General features: G+C 51.7%; 2 protein-coding genes and 1 long non-coding RNA gene across 6 annotated transcripts; 1 reads left to right on the top strand and 2 right to left on the bottom strand.

Moving 5' to 3' along the window:
* Positions 1-1,373: 1,373 nt before the first annotated feature.
* On the bottom strand, positions 1,374-7,710 carry LOC109769097 (uncharacterized). 4 transcript variants are annotated; one of them, XM_020327837.4, is made up of 13 exons: positions 6,583-7,710; positions 5,939-6,107; positions 5,716-5,849; positions 5,418-5,619; positions 5,095-5,333; positions 4,880-4,991; positions 4,627-4,768; positions 4,380-4,522; positions 4,051-4,220; positions 3,552-3,923; positions 3,369-3,424; positions 3,062-3,270; positions 1,374-2,984 (listed from the first exon to the last, which is right to left on the bottom strand). In XM_020327837.4, exons 1-13 carry the CDS (start codon positions 6,790-6,792, stop codon positions 1,789-1,791), a joined length of 3,354 nt encoding a protein of 1,117 aa, XP_020183426.1. In that variant the 5' UTR covers positions 6,793-7,710; the 3' UTR covers positions 1,374-1,788. The 4 variants fall into 4 exon arrangements, with proteins under 4 accessions (XP_020183426.1, XP_020183433.1, XP_020183441.1 ...); XM_020327844.4 differs by having other exon boundaries at positions 5,712-5,849; positions 6,583-7,147; XM_020327852.4 differs by having other exon boundaries at positions 5,934-6,107; positions 6,583-7,109.
* A 2,829-nt stretch (positions 7,711-10,539) lies between these two features.
* On the bottom strand, positions 10,540-16,650 carry LOC141042301 (uncharacterized). The gene is made up of 6 exons (XR_012204439.1): positions 16,238-16,650; positions 11,646-11,772; positions 11,455-11,518; positions 11,281-11,346; positions 10,892-11,021; positions 10,540-10,783 (listed from the first exon to the last, which is right to left on the bottom strand). It is a non-coding gene; the product is annotated as an uncharacterized lncRNA (long non-coding RNA).
* Positions 16,651-17,541: 891 nt separating this feature from the next.
* Positions 17,542-18,108, top strand: LOC109769083 (uncharacterized). Its single transcript, XM_020327818.1, has one exon. It carries the CDS (start codon positions 17,542-17,544, stop codon positions 18,106-18,108), a length of 567 nt encoding a protein of 188 aa, XP_020183407.1.
* The last annotated feature ends 224 nt before the right edge of the window (positions 18,109-18,332 follow it).

Here is an 18,332-nt window from a genome sequence, read left to right as displayed (position 1 = left end):
GGGTTAGGTCAATGCTTTGGCGGGTAGCCCCTCGTTAAGTCTTGATCAATATATCATTTCATGTGCTCAAGGTGGCGTATGTGGCTGAACGAGTGGGGGTGTATGGGGCGTAGCTACCGTAACTCTCATACCCATGAGACTTAGAGTCTAGGATGGGCATGAGAGTGTCCACCATGGTGAAAAACTAGGAAGTAAACTTGCTGTCATGATATGAGATCGTAGCTCCCTGGGATTGCCCGGACAAGGATTCCACCGATTGGTAGGGAGCCGACTTGTGGATGCGAAGCTTGCCAAAGTTGTTGGCTACAAAGTCCAGACTCCCAAAGTGGAGAGACTGTCCTTCAAGGAAGGTAGCGCGCGAGGGGCAGATGCCCAACCACATTGGCGATGAAATCCAGGGAGCCAAAGCGGATACCTTGTCCTGGGGCGAACTCCAAGAAGTGGAAAGTGGATCCCATTTTTATCTGATCTGATCCAGTACGCGCAGCCTCTACCTCGAGCGCAAACTATCAGTGTAATTTACCGGAAAAGGTGTTCATGGGGTAGCGCAGATACTAGGGAAACATAGGGGATGGACACGAGATGAGATTTACCCAGGTTCCAACCCTCGGTGTGAAGGTAATACCGCACTCCTTCATTTTGTGTATGGTATTGATCGCAACCTTGTATGAGAGCTAGGGCTTGATGTGTCTAATCGTGTTGGGAATAGCAATGAACAAGCACTGCTCGGGGGGGGGGGGGTCCTGTCTCGCCTTTTATAGGCGGACAAGGCTATGGTTACAAAAGAGTCTGAGTTGGTTACCATCTAGTATCCTTAGGTGATGCACCCATGTATAGCTGGTGACTCTAAGTCGTGGGTAATTTGTCCTCCATGGCTATACTCAGGGGTATGGCATTGTCAAAGACGACTGCTGGCATGGTGAGGCGGAGAGGTCGGGATGAAGGTTGAAGGTGTAAAGGAGCATCATGGCAGCCTGGCGAGGAGGAAGAAGACTGACGGTGGCTGCCTGCGCACTCTACCGCCGCGCTGGCAGGACTGCCGAATTTCTCTCTCGTTCTCGGAAATTTCGCAATGATCGAAAAGGACCCTCCTCTCACACCCGTTGGAGAAGAGGTTGTTGGATGGATTTTCGGTGCCTTCCTATTTTAGATGCTATGATAGGTCCTACTGGATCACCTTCTTTGTTTGAGCCCCAAAAGGCCCTACTGGATCACTTTCTTTGTTTGAGCCCCAAAAAACTGTATAGGGTCAATGTTTAGGAAGCTAGAGATGCTCTTACAATATATAGGTATTTAATTTTAGCTAGATTTAATTTTAAAAACAATCAGAATAGCCTTTCAATTCCATGATTTCAAGTGTGCAAATTTTCAGATTTCACTCGAGAACAAACAACACAAGTTCACTCCGAGTCTGGATGATAGGATACTCAACACAGTAAGAAACTACCACCCATTCAATAATACGTACTCCGTTTGTAAAGAAATGTAGTGTTCTAAACGCTCTTATATTTTTTTATAGAGGGAGTATTTGTTTTGTTCTCTAGGCAAAAACTCACCTGTTTTTTCTTCTAGAGCCAAAAAGGTGATTATGAAGAACTCATTCTATCATGGACATGAATGATCTTGTGACAATAATGCTACCACACATACACCTAGTGATGATTTTGTGTCAAATTAAACGGCATATTCCTATTGCTAGTATGTGCAGTGTTTCCACTTGTTCCCTGCTTATCCAGCTGATTCTATCTTATTCTCACATCACTTGCCAGCCATGGACCCGCGAGCCTGCTACCTGTTGGAGAAGATGGCCTCCAAATCCTTGTACAGCGCCTTGGACTTGGGCCTCCACTCCCCCTTGGCCTTGGAGTCCGCAGACTGCGACGCCACCGACGAGCTCCCGCTCCTTTTCCCCTTGTACGCGGTGCTGCTGGACGGGTCCTCCCCGTCCCTGCTGAAGCTCGCCTTGGCCATCTCCCGCAGCTGCCCGAGCCACGACCGCTCGTTCGAACTCCTCTGCGCCTCGCCCGGCGCCGTCTGGCCCGTGGCGCCGCCGCTATCCGGCGACGGCTCCTGCTGCTGGCCCGTCAGCGGGTCGCCCAACACCGACGACGGAAGCACCAACAGCAGCAGCCCGACCGAAGCCGCCTTGGCGCCCTCCAGGAAGGAGCTCCTGTCGGGGCTCAGGAACTGCACCTGCCGGTACAGCGCGTTCCACTCGTTGCACACCTGCGCCGCGAACGCCAGCGAGAACACGCCGAGCATGGCGATCCCCACGCCGCCGCTCTCCTCGACCTCCTCGAGCTCGCCCCTGCCGTCGTCGCTGTTCCTGTCGATGAGCACGAGGCAGGCGGCGAAGACGAACACCTCGCTGGCCACCGCCACGATCTCCACCAGCTGCACCCGCTTCTTGATGAAAGGCTTCTTGAGCAGCATGAAGAAGAGCTGGAACGACGCGACGGCCAGCACCACGACGGCGTGCGCCCGCGACGACCGCCCCGACGACGCGTGCGCGCCCGCCACGATGCCCAGCGCCACCCGCTTCACCGACTCGAGGAACGTGTAGTAGATCCTCAGGATGCCGAACACCTTCTGGATCACCGGCGCCTCCGCGTCCTCGTTCTCGTCCTCCGATGCCATGATCCGCTGGTCCGCCGCCGCCCGCTTCCCGCCCCCGCCCACCACGATCTGCGTCAGCATGTACTTGGGCGGGCCACGCAGGTCCTCGAACAGCGGGCCGAGCTTGACGAGCCGCGCGGCGCGGGCGGGGTCCTTCCACGTCCACTGCCCGCGCTTGCCGGGGCCGAGCGTCCGCCTGACGATCTCCTGGTACCAGCGGTGCTCCTGCCCCTCCTGGTGCACCTCCTTGTACTGCAGCAGCCTGCCCGTCGTGATGCCCAGCGACAGGAACAGGAGCAGGGCCACCAGGAACGCCGTCAAGATGCCGATGAGCACGATCCCGACGGCGAGCCCTCCGGTAGTCCCACCTGATCGATACCATTCACCCCGGGAAATCAAACACAAGATCTCTGCATCGATCAGAGCATTGAGATGAATGGCGTACCTCTGATGAGTGCTGCAGACGCTTGGGATATACAAGGCATCGCAAGGATCGCAAGCATGATCTCAAACCTGGGGAGGACGAGTGCTCCGTACTTTCCTGTGCCTCCTCTGTACCTTAATCTCAAGTAGAGGAGGAGAAGAAGATGCAGCATTACGAGACCTCCCCCAATGACACCCAGCCACAACATGTTTCTTCCGAAGTATTTCCACCTGCATCCATGCATGCATTTTCAAAACCTCCATAAATAATTTAATCTGTCGCTTGATAAGTCTCGAGAGTATTCGATCATGAAGACGAAGTATCATACCCGTCCAAATCTTGCAGCTTCATGATAATCTGTGCCTCGGGCTTCATGTCCTGATTCTGCATTTCAGCCATGCCGTGCTCATTCAGCATCGAGAGGTGTAACGAGAATGACGACTCTAAAAAGCCGACGACAAGCATGGAGACCGAAATCAAACGCAAGGAGAAACACTGAAATTCATGTGACCTCAAAGAAAGATCGGTACTCCATGGCTGTCAGCGGCTTCCCATCCAATGCCGGGATCTGCAGCGGGGTCGCCGGGGGCTTCCCTTCTACAGGTATCTGCATCGGCATAATCTGCTGCTGCTGACCACCTGGTGCAGCTCCAGGGTAGTAGGGATCAGCCTGTACTACATCACTCCTGTCCACCAGCTCCGAGTACGCAATGGCCGGCATGGTGGAGTAGCCCACGAATGGATCTGCAGAGGGACCCTCCCACGGAAGCCGAATGTACGGAATTGTCCACTCTATCCCCTTGGCCAGCTCGTAGTACTCCACCGGCAAATTTATCGACAGCCATCTCGACAGAGCGAAGATCTGGATGTGGCATGCCATTCTCTGTAAAAAAAATAACAGACCAGCGACCGATCGTCGATCAGATGGTATGTATGTGAGCGATGAGCCTGCTGTAACTGGAGCTGTCACCAGGACACCAGGTGGCAGAGTTGATGCCCATGCTAATTACCAGAAGATTTCGTGATGGCTCGGAGATGGAGTAAGACGAAGGCCTTGCCATGGCGCCGGATGCAATGAGCGATGATGTGGAGACGGTGAGCAGTGTGGCGACGATGGCGGTTGCTGCAAATATTACAGTGGCGATGGTTGCGATTGATGAAGACGATGCAGGGACAGAATCTGCATGCAGATCATAGTAAAATCTTAAGGATGCTCCAAATGATGAGCTGTCTATGTATGATATGATGATCAAAGGGTTGGATTGGGTTGTTGTGCTGTTAATAACAAATGAGTGTGGCAAGCGAAGAATGAATGCTATTACTGAATGCTGATACATACAGTGTCTCACTTGGAGGCGGTCTGATGGCAGATTGGGATTCCCAGCCACGTCCTGAGCTGTGTTCTCAGCAACCTGGACCGAAACCAGCTTGTCAACTGCCAGGATCTGCATTGTGTATATGCTCTTACTAGCTTCATGGAAGCTGAAAGCAAAACCAACCATACGTGAAGCATTATATAACATCTTAATTTAGCCGTTTATTCAGATGTTATTGGAATATCTATCTATCTATCTATTAATTCTTGCCTCAATAGTTTGCCCCCAGAAAGCTGCACTGCGGAGGAGGTGAAGTTAAACACAGGCTTTTCAAACTTGATCAAGACGGGGATGGTGTGTGAGCTTGTCCTCACGGTCGACGTTGCGAGTTTAACAGAAGGCCGTCGCGTATCTGCCAGCAGCGCCATCCATCAAGCACGCAGAAGAGGCACAAATCAGATCAACATTGAGCATGGCGTCCAGAATATTAGTGATGGACCGGAACAGGAACGGGAATAAATACCATATAGAAATGTTAATGGTTGTGATGAATAAACCGGGGTCCCCTGTCTGCTGATTACAGAACTCGTATCACATGCAACAGTCACAACAGCTGTGCTCGATATCTTGTTCACCTGCACACAAATTAAGTTAGCATTCAGGCGTATGAATCGAATCAAGCAGCTAGCTAATCATTAGTAGTAAGATGGACAAAAAGATAAGGACAGCGAAGCTTACGACGTAGCCAAAGCGACGGTTGCCGAGCGTGCTCCTGTTGGTCGGCGTCAGCACGGCGCCGGTCACGGTGAGAGCGGCGAGCACCTCCGCGGACGAGTTCATCACCGGCTCGGCAAAGGACATGTATATCCTCAGCTCCCTGTCGTCGTTGGTGGCCTCCACCACCCTCATCGCGCCCTGGATCTGCAGCAGCTTCTCCGGGATGCTGGCGGTGATGTTCATGGAATCGCTCCTTTTGTCTATCAAGTTTCGGATTCAGATCAGTGCGTTGTGATGTTATTTTGTTTATTTTGTAAATCATCAGTTGGGATGGTAGTACGTACCGAAGCGGAGAGTGAAGCTCGAGTTGGAGCTCCTCCGGAAGCGGTGGCCGGCCACGTCGGTGCAGAACCCCCTGCGCATCACCAGGATCATGCGCCCGTAGTCCACGTCCGGCGACGGCGACACGGCGACGGAGTACCGCAGGCCGGGCACGACGGCCTCCAGGGTGGACGGCTCCACGCGGCCGGGCCCGTACACGATGAGCTGCAGTCGCAGTGCACATTCGTTCGATGAGACCAGACGCATAGAGATTCCCTGAGAGTGGAACCATACCAGGCCAATTGTCTGTCACATACGTACGTCGCAGTAGGTGGCGTTGCACGTGAAGCCGCCGCCGCCCGGGCACGGCTCGCTGAGGGAGACGAGCACCGAGACGTTGGGCGCGGCCGTGAACGCCGACTCCACCGCCACCGTCGCCGTCGGAGGAACGGTGTCTGCATGCGCACATTGCATACACAGTCAGTGGAGATCGATTTGGCAGCTAGGTTGAGGTCGGGTTTAGTTGCTGGATGCGTTACTTAACCAACATCCCAGGCGTAGGTGGCGCAGGTCGGGCCGGCGCTGCTTCCTGATCCTGATCTCGGGGTCGCGCACGCTGCGAATGTGTGGTTGCCGTCCTTGAGTCCGGCAAAGGTTACCACCTCCGTCCCATTTCCGTTGCCCCCGCAGTCCGATCTTCGTTCACCGTCCAACTGCGTGCAGTGCAAACAATCCTCATATAACTGTTCCGAAGTACGTATTCAGGTTCGACCTACTGTTTGCTCAATTATACTATTGTGCAGACATGTGGAATCTACAATGTTTTTTTTCTTTTTTTCTTGCTGATACCAATACTTCTTACGTATAAATAAAAGTGTTTCAGGTGGCAGCAAAATTCGAAAAGACACCCTAATGCCAGACACGCCCGGATTTTAAATTATATTTGACCGGTGAGAATTACTGCACCGGTAGTAATGAATTGCGCTGTAGAATCATTCATCTCATACAGTTTAATTCAAGGCCAGCTTCATGTCTTTGTTCTTAACTACTGTAGTACTACTAACTGTAAACTACAATTGTCCGGAAGCTAGGATGTATACTTGGATTCCTCTAATTGAACCTGACTAAATGAGCACGAACATTTGAAAAATGGAATGCGTTCGAAATTCGAAAGACGGAGGCTCTTACCTTGCAGGTGATGGCGCAGTCCCCGCAGGTCCAGCCGCTGCTCTGCACGGCTCGGAAGGCGAACACCGCCGACGCCGACGTCGAGATGCGCGGCGGGGCGGTCGTCAGGCTGAGGGAGACGTCGCCGGCAGCAGCAGCGCCTGCCGCGCCCGAGCAAAGGAGCACCACCGCGCTCAGCAGCAGCCTCCGTCCCCAGCTCTTCCACACCATCGATCCTCCCCAGAGTCAGCCACTAGCTGTTGCAGATGCAGCAGGGCAGGGGTAGGGGAGAGCAGCAGCTGAACAGTGCTGAATGCGTGCGTGAGCAGGGAGGGGGCAGTGGGCAGGGGAGTGAATGCCCGGCGCAGTGTGCATGTGTGGCTGGCTTGGGGAATGGCGCGCTACCTAGCCATTAACGCTCCCCCTGGATATACTGGCAGTGAGCAGTAGTGAGGTATGGAGGCGGGGGGAGGGAGGGAGGGGCCGGGGCCAATTAAGGCAAACACAAACTGGCGAGCGGCAACGGCATGTGATCGTGGCCGCGAGGCGAGGGGTTTTGTTCCGGGGTGGAGGGGAGGGGATGATGCACATGAGGACCAGAAGAGCCAAACTGTCCCTTATTTCTACTAGCTGCTAGTAGTTTTTCTCTCGTCCCTAATCCCGCTTCCTCTCATCTCGTGGATGGCTGCGACTGCGAGGCTTAGCTACACGCTTGGATTCTCCCTCCGTGTGTCGGTCTCGTGAAATCTCCAACGCACACGAAGAAGAAACAAAGGTTGAGTTTAGCTGAAAGAAACAGGCATGGGACTGACTGATACTGTGGTGCATGTCAACAATTGCTGTGGACAAAACCTCAGCAATCAGTCATGGAGGTGCTCGAGCTTTCAGTGTTCGGCTGCCATACGAGCCAGTGACTGAGGATATGATATCAGCTAGTGATTGGGGATAATGATAATGATGGGGAATCACTGGCAATTAGAGTGTAAATTACCATCCGGTTATTTAAGATCGAGCTGTATTGATTAACTTCCGTTTTACATAGACTCGTGGAAGAGGGCATACCGGCATAGGTACAGAGAGGGGCCAATGGCTGACACCTGATGGTGCCCCACATGCTGAAAGGAATAAGGAACATCCGTGTGCATGCGCTGTTATTAATCCTAAAAAACTACTGCAAGGTGCTCTGAAGCAGCTGAGGTAAGAAACAAAATAAGAGGGAATCAACCTGCGCTGGGGCTAAGATCTGTCTGCGCACATGCACTACCTGCCATCACATAATAACCACATTGCAGGTGAGCTAATTTCCTTTTCTACTCTTCTCTTCACCTATTCCCCTGTTCTTCGTATTGTAGTATATAAGCTGCTTAACTTAATGTTTGGCAAGAGTTGCTCCATAACAAATATATGTACTCCAAAACATTATCCCAAGTACTCCCTCCGTAAAGAAATATAAGTCTTTTTAAAAATTTCAATGCGGACTACATACGGAGCAAAATGAGTGAATCTACACATTCTAAAATATGTCTATGTAGTTCGTATTGGAATCTTTAAAAAAACTTATATTTAAAAACGGGGGAGTAGATGCTAAGCCTACGGATTCAATGTTTTGGAGGGTCTTGATGAAGAGTCAAGTCATCCTTTTTAAGAGAGGAACCTTTAAGTTAGGTGACGGCCAGTAGCGGAGGCAAGCTGCTTAGCTACAGTAGTATTTTGCTACAGTCGCGAAGAAAAACTTTACCACGCCCCGAGCCAACGCCCTGCCTGGCGCCACCCTTGGTGACGGCCAATCAACAAGTTTTTGGAAAGATACCTAGTTGGGTGACACTTCATTAGCTTTACGATACCTGATCATGAAAAAAAATTCTAGGTGACAAATGGACAAAGTGGATACATTTATTTTCTAGGTTTATCCCGATCAATCTAACTCAAATGCCAAATACGTTCCAATGGAGGTTAACTACTAATGGCATCTTCGTTGTGAAGTCTATGTATTTGGATCTTATGGATTGTGGACCTGTTTTTCGCAGAAAACATATTATGCGGAAAACAAAGGTTCCTTGCAAGATCAAAGTTTTCATGTGGTTTTTCAAGAGGGAGGTAGTTCTTACAAAAGATAATCTCGCTAAGCGTATTTGACATGGTAGCAAAAAATGTTGTTTTGTGATCAAGAGGATACAATTTATCATTTATTTCTGTCATGTCCGTTTACTATCATGATTTGGCTCACGATTCATGTTGCCTACAATTTAGCGCCACCAACAAGCATTCCAAATCTGTTTCAAAACTTGTTGGCTGGTATTCATCATAAGCTGAAGGGCCAAATCCATGTGGGAGTTTGTGTCACTCTATGGGCAATATGGAATTGCCGGAACAAGTGTGTTTTTAAGAGATCATCTATTCCTGATTACTTGCAAGTTATCTACAGGACTACGACATCTATGCATATGTGGTCATCATTGCAGCACGGACGCGCGGGCGCATATGGCCTCTGGGGGCAGTCGGCTGAAACAGTTGCATAGGGTTTATTCAATCAATTTGGCTGGAGCTATGTAATCACGGTTGTGGTAATGTTACCTTTCTAGTTTTATTTTTGTCTTGTACTCAGTGATTTGAACTTGGTTCGCGTTTAATAAAACGGTTGTGTGCATTATATGATGCAGAGGCCGGATAATCCCATTTTCGAAAAAAATATATAACTATAGCCACGTGAGCTATTGTCTGTTATCTCACGCTACATTTGATGAAACAATCTTTAGGCTTATGAATTGACTGTGTTTGCAAAGCAAAGAAACCTGCTAAATGCTATCAGAGAATCAAAGCTCCAGAAAGATCACATCTCTTCTGTACCGCACAGAAAAGCATAACTGCGAGTGATGCATCTAAAGAAAAGATGACAGCAAATATTGGACGGTTAACCGAAACCAAAGCATGATTCAGCACAACATAAATCTACTTGCAAACTCGGATGCCAACAATAATAATTAAAAGAGAACCATTAAAACATGACCAAACCATGGTATATGATAAGGTACAGCATAGGCCGGTGCTGCATTAGCAAGAGTGTTCTGTTCGAGGTTGCATACAACTTTAAAGACAATAAAGAGTGGTACATACATGGTTAAGTATAGCAGGGTGCAGCACTTCATTGGCAAGAGATCTGGAGCATATTCATACACAAAAAATAAGAGATGTTAGCCAGTGACATGACCAAAGAAATGGAAAGAACATACAAGTGAATCAAAGAAGCATCGCTAAATTCCTAACAGGACGACGAATGAAAGAAAAACACCTTGAAACATTGTAAGACGCAAGCCAATTATGGAAAACTGAAGCATTCTGTACCATATAGAGAAAGGAATGTCAAGTACTAGTAATAAGATGCGCATAACAGAGCAGAAAACTAAAAGAAACCTAAAAATGGAGGGTGTGAAAAAATAGCAGATCAGATTTGATGTGGTAAGGAATCACAACTGACCCCACGTAAACCATTGAGAAACCTACCAAACTGCTTTACAATTGATGAAATAAAAATTTCAGAACTTGATTTTAGAGCAGTCATGTAGATTATATCAAACAAAGTACAGTAAATGGGTGGTTGCAACAATGCCTTGCAAAGGCTCATGTGAGACCAAACATAAATAGTTCCAATTTAGCATCAGAAACTAAAGATACAATCACAGCATCGTTAATAGCAGTGATCTACCAGATATGGTGCTCACCGATCAATGAGGCATGACATGTCAGGTTCATAATGATCTATTGCATTGGTAGTGTGGTACAAAAAAGAGCAGCAAACATATCTGAAGATGAATCACCAACATTTATATTGCAAAAAAAATGAAAAATAATAAATGTAATCTCGAGAATGAACGTAGCACAGATCAAACAAACCACAATTGAGGCACTGACCTGGCTCCTTTGAGTCCTCTATAGTAAGTTCAGTTCAAAGGCAGCAGTTCTGTTCAGAAGCTACAATAAATAAGGACTTGCATATTTCAGGAAATATATCCCTCTCGTGAAATGAGAAACAGTTACATGCCACACTGATAAACAGCTAAATAGATTACGATGGTATGCATCAACTGACATTTTAGCGATCTCCATCAATGTAATATAGCATGAGCTTTTCTCACCGCCTAGCATTAGCTTTGGTAACTCACCAAGTTGGATGGAGATGCCGGAGACATGGGTTTGGTGACTGTTGGCCTGAGTCGTGGTGGTCCTATAGTGAGCAAGCCTAGTTGATTATTTTGTTTATCTCTTACACCAAAACAAAGCAAGATAGACAAAGGAAGAACAAAATAGCATGTGTTTGAATAAGGGACTTAACAGAAGGTGGCTCAGTGCGCAAGAATGAGTGTGGCCGTTCTCGCCACGCAACCTCCTTCAGTCCTTCTCTAAACACCTCCACCATGGTCAACAATGCAGCCACCTTAACGCGGCCACAGACGACACTACAACTATTTCACAATTAGTGTGTGAATGGTCAAAAATATATTATTATTAAAGCCAAAGTGTGCAGACCAAAGAAAAAAATCCAAATGTTTCCTTACCTACCATCATTTCTTGCAGTTTAAGAGATTAGTTGCGCTTAAAAAAGAGCAAATTCAGCACATACAAACAAACATACTGGAATGTAAGAATATATCGTAGATATATGTAGCATAATAATAATGAGATAAAGATAATGAAGAACCAACTTGACGGAGAAGGGTTTACCTTGATGGAGAAGTGAATCAAAGAACATGAATCTGGTTGAGGGCTAGATGGTTAAAAGTATATGATCTGCATGTCAAACAAAGAAGTACATGATCTGTAGACATGGATTACAAACTGATAAAAAAACTGTTAACGACAATCGAACAAAGACAGAACGGGAACCGAAGGGTTTACCTTGATGGAAAAGTGAGTCAAAGAACATGAATCTTATCTGGTTGAGGGCAAGATGACTCCTGGCCTGGAGATGATGAAATCAAAGAAGAAAATATGTCTTTTCTCAGCCGAGCTATCCAGCTAATTTTTCCTTCACTTTTGTAAGTGTATCAACTAAAATGCATGAAGGTGGACAAAATTGGGTAGCAAACCTTTCGATAAGCCTCGACAAATCAATATCACTCCACAAATGATAGGTGTACCAATTTTGCAATTGATAGAGATAGACTGGGCATTCAGTCATTCAGCCATTGACTCTCTCTTAAGCTGACCAAGTAGCTGAAATGGACAAAGGCAACTTCTATGTTAAATCATACTAGTATTATAAGACGTTTTAGATCACTAAATCGTCTTATAATACTTTACAGAGGGAGTACTGTGCATCATCACAACATATCTTTTGTAGTACATGATGAATCAGCAATGCATAAAAATAAATGAAACATGTGTGAATACAGTTGCAAGTAATTTTCTTTCAACAGAAATAAAGATCCCCAACTTGCACTGTGGTTCCAAACATAGAAGTCGTAGAGAGGAAGATTTTGGCCCAATCTTCCACCTCCTACGCTAAAACTGATTCGAGTAGGAACTGAAGTACTGTATCTTTAGCACAATCAACAGCTAATACCAAATATCTTGAAGGAAGGACTGATTGAAGGGAACACTTTTAGAGCATCTCCAATGGATGGTCCAAAATTTGGCGGTCCAAAATCGGAGATGTAAAATTTGGTCCGCCAAAAAGTGCGTTTTGGAGCTCCGAAAAAAGCTCATCTCCAACAGATGGTCCAAATTGATGGTCCAAAGAGCAACTCCAATAGATGGTCCAAAATGAAGATGTAAAAACGACATACTACTAGTCCATTCAACATAGTTCAAACATCAAATTCAACATAGTTTCATACATCAACTTCAACTACTACTTATTCAAACTGCTAGATAAACTACTCCTCACCGGAGCTACGGAACTGCTCCCAGAACTCCTCCTTCGTCGGGTCGTCGCACCCCTCCTCCTCCTCCTCCTCCTCCTCCTCCGAGAAGTCTGCCCAGTCCTCCTCGGAAGAGGACTCGATGGGGATCACCGTCGAGGGACCGGCCTCATCCTCCTTCTTCAGCCCCTTCTTCTTCTGCTCCGCCTCACGCTTCCAGTAGTACTCCAGCTTGGCCTGGACGTACTCCGGATGCCGAGCAAACCTCGCCATCGCCTCCTCATCGGTCTCGCCAGCACTAACGACAACCAACGGCTTCTTCATCTTCTTCTTCTTCTTCGTCGTGATCTCCTTCATGTTGATGCCCTGCGGCACAAGCATCTCCGCTACCGCCCGACTCTCGATCTCTGGAAAGTTGAGGTGCGACCGAGGCCTCTCGGCACGCCACACCGCCACGTCGTAGGCACGCGCGGCCTCGTGGGCGGAGGGGTACGTGCCGATCCACCAACGCCTTCCGGCGTCGGAGAACTCCACACCCCAGTTGCCGGAGGGCTTCTGCCTCACGCCGAAGAAGCCCGACTTGCCCTTCGGCGTCTTCTTCGGCGCCATCGGGAGCGGTGTGCGGCCGGGGCGGTGGCGGACGGAGCCGGGCGGGGCGGTGCTGCGGGGCGGCGGTGGCGGGCGGGGCGGTGGCGGACGGAGCCGTGCGGGGCGGCGACAGCGTGCGGGGCGGAGCTGCGGGTCGGCGGTCGGCGGGCGGAGCAGTGGCGGAGCAGCGGGCGGAGCTGCGGGGCGGGCGGGCGGCGACGCGGCGTGGAAACAGCGGCGGGCGGCGGGGCCGGATCCGCGGCGGGCGGGCGGCGGGGCAGCGTGGAAACAGCGGCGGGGGGCGGGGCGGCGCCGGATCTGATGCGGGCGGCGTGCAGCGGGGCAGCGGCGGGGTGTGGAGGCGGCGGACGGGCGGGAGGTCGCGGGCGGGCGGGCGGGAACGGAAATGAAGTGGCGGTTGGGCGTTCGCGGGCGGCGGCTGGTTTTGGACCAGATGCATCTCGTGATGTATATTTGCATCGTGAGGTGTTGCATTTTACATCACGAGGAGGCCGCGGTCCAATTTTTTTGCATATGGACCGTCTGTTGGAGCAGCGTTTTTTGCCCCAGACGGTCCAAAAGTTAGTTATTTTTACATTTGGACCATCTATTGGAGATGCTCTTAGGAGCTAACGTGGATATCAGAGTTAGGCAATGGCTCCTATAGGTGACTGGCAATTCCTGCACTACAGTTATATTCAAGTCAAGGTCCAGATAAAGAACTTGAACACTACGGGCGTGTTTGGTTGCCTGCATAGGGCTCGACCAGGCCCGCGCGGGAAGTGATCAGCCTGTTTGGTAGCCCGCATACACTATTGGGCCTGCATCGCACGCTTCTTAAAGCACCTCTGGGCCTGGCTCACTGGGAACGCACAAATCGGCAGTTTCTCCAGGGCCAGGCCCGAGCGGTGCACGTGGGCGGCGGCGGCTGCACGCGCGCGGCCACGCTCGAGAAGCCGCGTTGCTTCCCGAAGCGCCGACAGTTATTAGCCTCACCGCCCCTCACCGCTCCCTCTCCCCACTCTTCCCCACTCTCCCAACTCTCACCGGCGGCGGCGGATCGGAGCAGAGGAAGAAGACCACCGGACTCCATCACCGGCGGCGGCGGATCGGAGCAAAGGAAGAAGACCACCGGACTCCATCAATGGCGGTAAGCACTTCTCTCTCTTCGACATGCATGTAGATTCGATCCACGACGATAGATTCGATCCACGGCGGAGGGGAATGGGGAATAGAGGTAGATAAGCATAGGGGTAGTTCATACTAGTTCATAGCAGTTCATACGAGTTCATACATGCAAGATCGGAATGCAGAAGGGGGATTGGGGGATAGGGGGTACACAACGGAAACCGGCTGACCACGGCGGCCGTCATCGGCGTGCGGAGCGGCTGGTCGAGCCGCTGGCCTTCATCTTCTTCTTCATCGCCGTGCGGGCCGGCGGGTCGTCGTCGTCGTCCTCGGCGGAGTCGAGGTCGATCTGCCAGGTACGACGGCCTGGCTCCGGCGCCCTCGCTGGCATGTGCACCGCTTCTTCTTCCTCCTCCTTAGGCTCCCCAGCGATGACCGCCGGCGGCGCGATAGCCGTCTCCTAGTACACTGCGGCACGGCGGTCATTAGGAGCCCAGTAGGTCTTGTACTTGCACCACTTCTTCCTCTGTTTAGCGTCGTCGGAGACGGCCTGATTCATGGCCCAGCGAATGATGTCAACTGCCATCGCGCCCTTTGCTGGGTCAGGAATCAGCGTCTTCAGCTCTTCTTTAGTGGCCTTCATGAGCACTGCATTAGATTCGTTCTGCATGTTCGGCATGGAGCCGAAGTTCGAGCACACCTCCATGGTGCTCTCGAACTTGGTGCGGTCACCAGCCGACCACCCGAGGAAGAAGGCCCTCCAGCCAATACTCCAAGGGAAGGGGTTGGCGTTGGAGCTGGAGCTAGAGCTCATGGCGATGGGGAGGAGGAAGGTTGACAGTGAGAGAAGAGAGGGGGTGGGTAAGTAGTGGTGGGCAGGGTGAGTAAATATAGGGGGATGGAGAGGAGGAGAAGAGTGACAGTCATGCTGTTTTAACTACATGCTCTTCAATTAGCCATGAACTCTGTGCTGTGCTTGACTCCATGAATTGTGTGCAGATCGAGGAGAGTAATGAGATGGGCACGGAGGTGCTCCCGGCCCTTGACAACAAGGGCAGGCAGCCCCTTCACCCAATGCCCGACGAGGTTGTGCTGCCGCCCACCGCCGAGGAAGACCCGAAGACGCCTGAGGGTGGCGACGACGAGGGCATGGAGGAGCCCCCAGCAACAGGTGCCGCAACTACGGCCACTATCATCAGGAGGATGGCCCAACTCACTTCTGCAAGGTCATCCTTGCACCGAAGCTTGAGTGCATCCCCATGCCCCTAGACTTCACCAAGCACTTCGTCGTGGTGCCGACGGAGTTCAAGCTCAGGAACAACACCGGCTGCTCCTGGAAGGTGACGATCTAGCTGATGAACGGCAGGATGACCCTGGATCAGGGTTGGGCCACCTACGCAACCATTCATCAGATCAAGATCGGCTACATGGTGACGTTCAAGCTCCTCACTCCCGACACCCTCAAGGTCATCATGTTCGACGAGGATGGCATTGAGGTCGTCAACAAGTGCGGGAAGCACGACGAAGCCTTCGCCGCCAAGGAGTAGGGCCGGGCCACCTCTTTCCAGCGTACTATCGAGTCTGCTTTGAACATGTTTATGGTTTAGGAGTTGAACTGTTATGAAGTTGATACTGCTTATATCTGAATTATGCTAGTTGATGCTCTGTTGTGCTTATGATGTGTGCTGCCGAAGTGTGGTGGTAACCTCACCAACTAGCCAAAGAGGTTACCACACACCAGGCGTTGCATACAACCAAACACCATGCTTTGGGTTTGTCCACTAACATGTAGGCAACCAAACACCAGGCAGTGTGGTTCTGCCCATGCAAGTAAGAGGCCATGCAGGCAACCAAACAACATGCAGATGGTGCATTTGAGGCTGCATTTGCATAGCCAGGTTGGGTGGAGAACTGTATGCAATGCGGGTACTGTAGCGCACGGTAACCAAACACGCCCTGCCAGGATAAGAAGGTGCTAATGGTTAAAAATAGAAGATGCTGATGAACTAGAAGGTGCTAATGATTTCATGTTTCTGAACTAGAATGGAAGTTGATGCAGCTGTTTTCAGTCGGGCATTGACGCAAACACTTGTTGGGCGCACCTGATTGCCTGAGTCAGCACGCACGCACAGCACACATGCCGGCCGGCCGGCCGGCCGGCGGCCGCGCGCGCCCTCAGTCATCCAACACGCATAGCACGCCGGCACCGGCATCATGCACGCACAAGCCAAAATTTGCAGGGTGCGTTACCATTGGGGCGGTCATTATAAAACCGATTGAATAAACGATTACAGTCGGCCTGATAAAGTCTGCCCCGGGAATCAGAGCCCCCAAGGCCACCACTGCCGCGAGCGCCTCCCATCCAACGGCTCCCATCCAGCGCCGGCTCGTGCTCTGCCTCGTCCTCAAGCCCAATCCACCGGCCCGAGCTTTCGGCTTCAGTCCTCAAGCCCACTGCGGCGAGCGCTCTCACCGGCCGCGTGGATCAGGACCGCCACCTCGAGCCTCACCAAGGTCGTGCCTAATGGGCAGCTCCCGCATGACTTTCCGGACGCCGGCGCGGTGGACCACTACAAGAGGCTGAGGGATTGAGTGACTTTGCTCAGTCAAGTCTGATCGTGACTTAGCGCCTCCCATCCAGCGTCCAGATGGAATCCACCGGCTCAGATTTCACGCTCGAGGCGCCAAATTTCATGCAGCTCAATAGCAGCATACAACGTGAAGTTCATAGCCCAAGACTGAAATTAGAGATAAGTTGGGTCCGGGAGCACGCCTAGGAACCTGGTTGGTTGATGTCCCATGTAGTAGTCTGGAATTTTTGAATATTTGAAAGAAGTGTTAGAGCAGATTTTTGCTCATGCAGTAAGAAGATATGTTCTTGTTAGAGTGTACAGTATTTCTTGTTAGAGTGTAGAGTACTTGTAGCTGTGTATGTATACGCGTATAGAACACGACCTGCGGTCTGTGCATGCGTGTGAGTAGTGGGCATGTCGCCCACGATCAGCCAGGTAGTGGCGCACGATCATCTCTGTAAACTGTATATAGTTTCAGCCGGCAGAGCTAATAGATGTGCGTTGAATCCTATAGCTACTCTCTTCTCTTCATGGTATCAGATACCGGCGACCGGCTCAATCCCTTCGCTCCGGTCGACGATCCCGCTTCCGCCGCTATGGAAAACAACCCCGTTTCTCCCTCCTCCCCTACTCCGGATGGCCATGGCGCTCCTGTCGCCCCGCCTCCACCCGCTCTCCTCCCGACCGCTCCTGTGGCTCTTGTTCCGGTCGCGACCACTGTCTCCCCCACGGTGCTGTAAACCATCGACATCCGCCGTCACGTCCCGGTCACCCTCGACCTCCTCGCCGGCAACTACGCGCAATGGCGCCGCCACTTCGACACGGCAATCGGCATGTTCGGGCTCCGTGACCACGTGGACGCCGAGGCCGTTCCGCGCTTCGACGACCCCGACTGGGCCATGGCGGACCACGCCGTGGTTCATTGGCTGAATGCCACCGTCGCGCCTGACCTCCTGGATGCAGTGATGGCGGACGACGACAAGGCCCTCACCGTCTGGACAGCCATCGACGGGCTCTTCCGCGACAACCAGCTCGCCCGGGCTGTGTACATCGACGCCGAGTACCACGCCGTGGTGCAAGGCGATCTGACTATCATGCAGTACTGCACCAAGCTGAAGACGTACGCTGACCAGCTTCGCGACCTCGGCCAGCCCGTGTCCGAGCCGCGGCAGGTCTTCCACCTCCTGCGCGGTCTCAACCGCCAATACCACGGTGCCATCCCTCATATTACGTCGCAGTCGCCCCTCCCCTCGCTTCTCCGGACGCGCTCCTTTCTACTTCTCGAGGAGCACCGCGCCGAGCAGACCGCGCGCCTTCAGGGCGCGCACGCACTCTACGCCGGCGCGTGGCGCCACATCGTTGCCTCCCACGCCACCTGCTGCCTCCCCCGTCGTCCCTGACAACACCGGTGGTGGGCGTGCGCGCGGTGGCCGTGGCCGTCGCCGTGGCCGTGGCAATGGCGCTGGTGGCGCGCCGTCCTCGCCTGCGCCTGCGCCTCCTCGGACCCCTGGCCTGCCCGCTCCCGTCCCCGGCACCAACTCCTGGACGGGGCTTGTTCAGGTTTGGCCCATGCCGTGGCGTGCGCCGGGGTCTGGTGTGCTCGGCCCTCATCCTGGCACGCTGC

This window comes from Aegilops tauschii, chromosome 3 (genome assembly GCF_002575655.3).
Source record: "Aegilops tauschii subsp. strangulata cultivar AL8/78 chromosome 3, Aet v6.0, whole genome shotgun sequence".
Taxonomy (NCBI): Eukaryota; Viridiplantae; Streptophyta; class Magnoliopsida; order Poales; family Poaceae; genus Aegilops; species Aegilops tauschii.
Note: the sequence above shows the minus strand (reverse complement) of the source record. Positions and strands in the feature narration are given on the sequence as shown.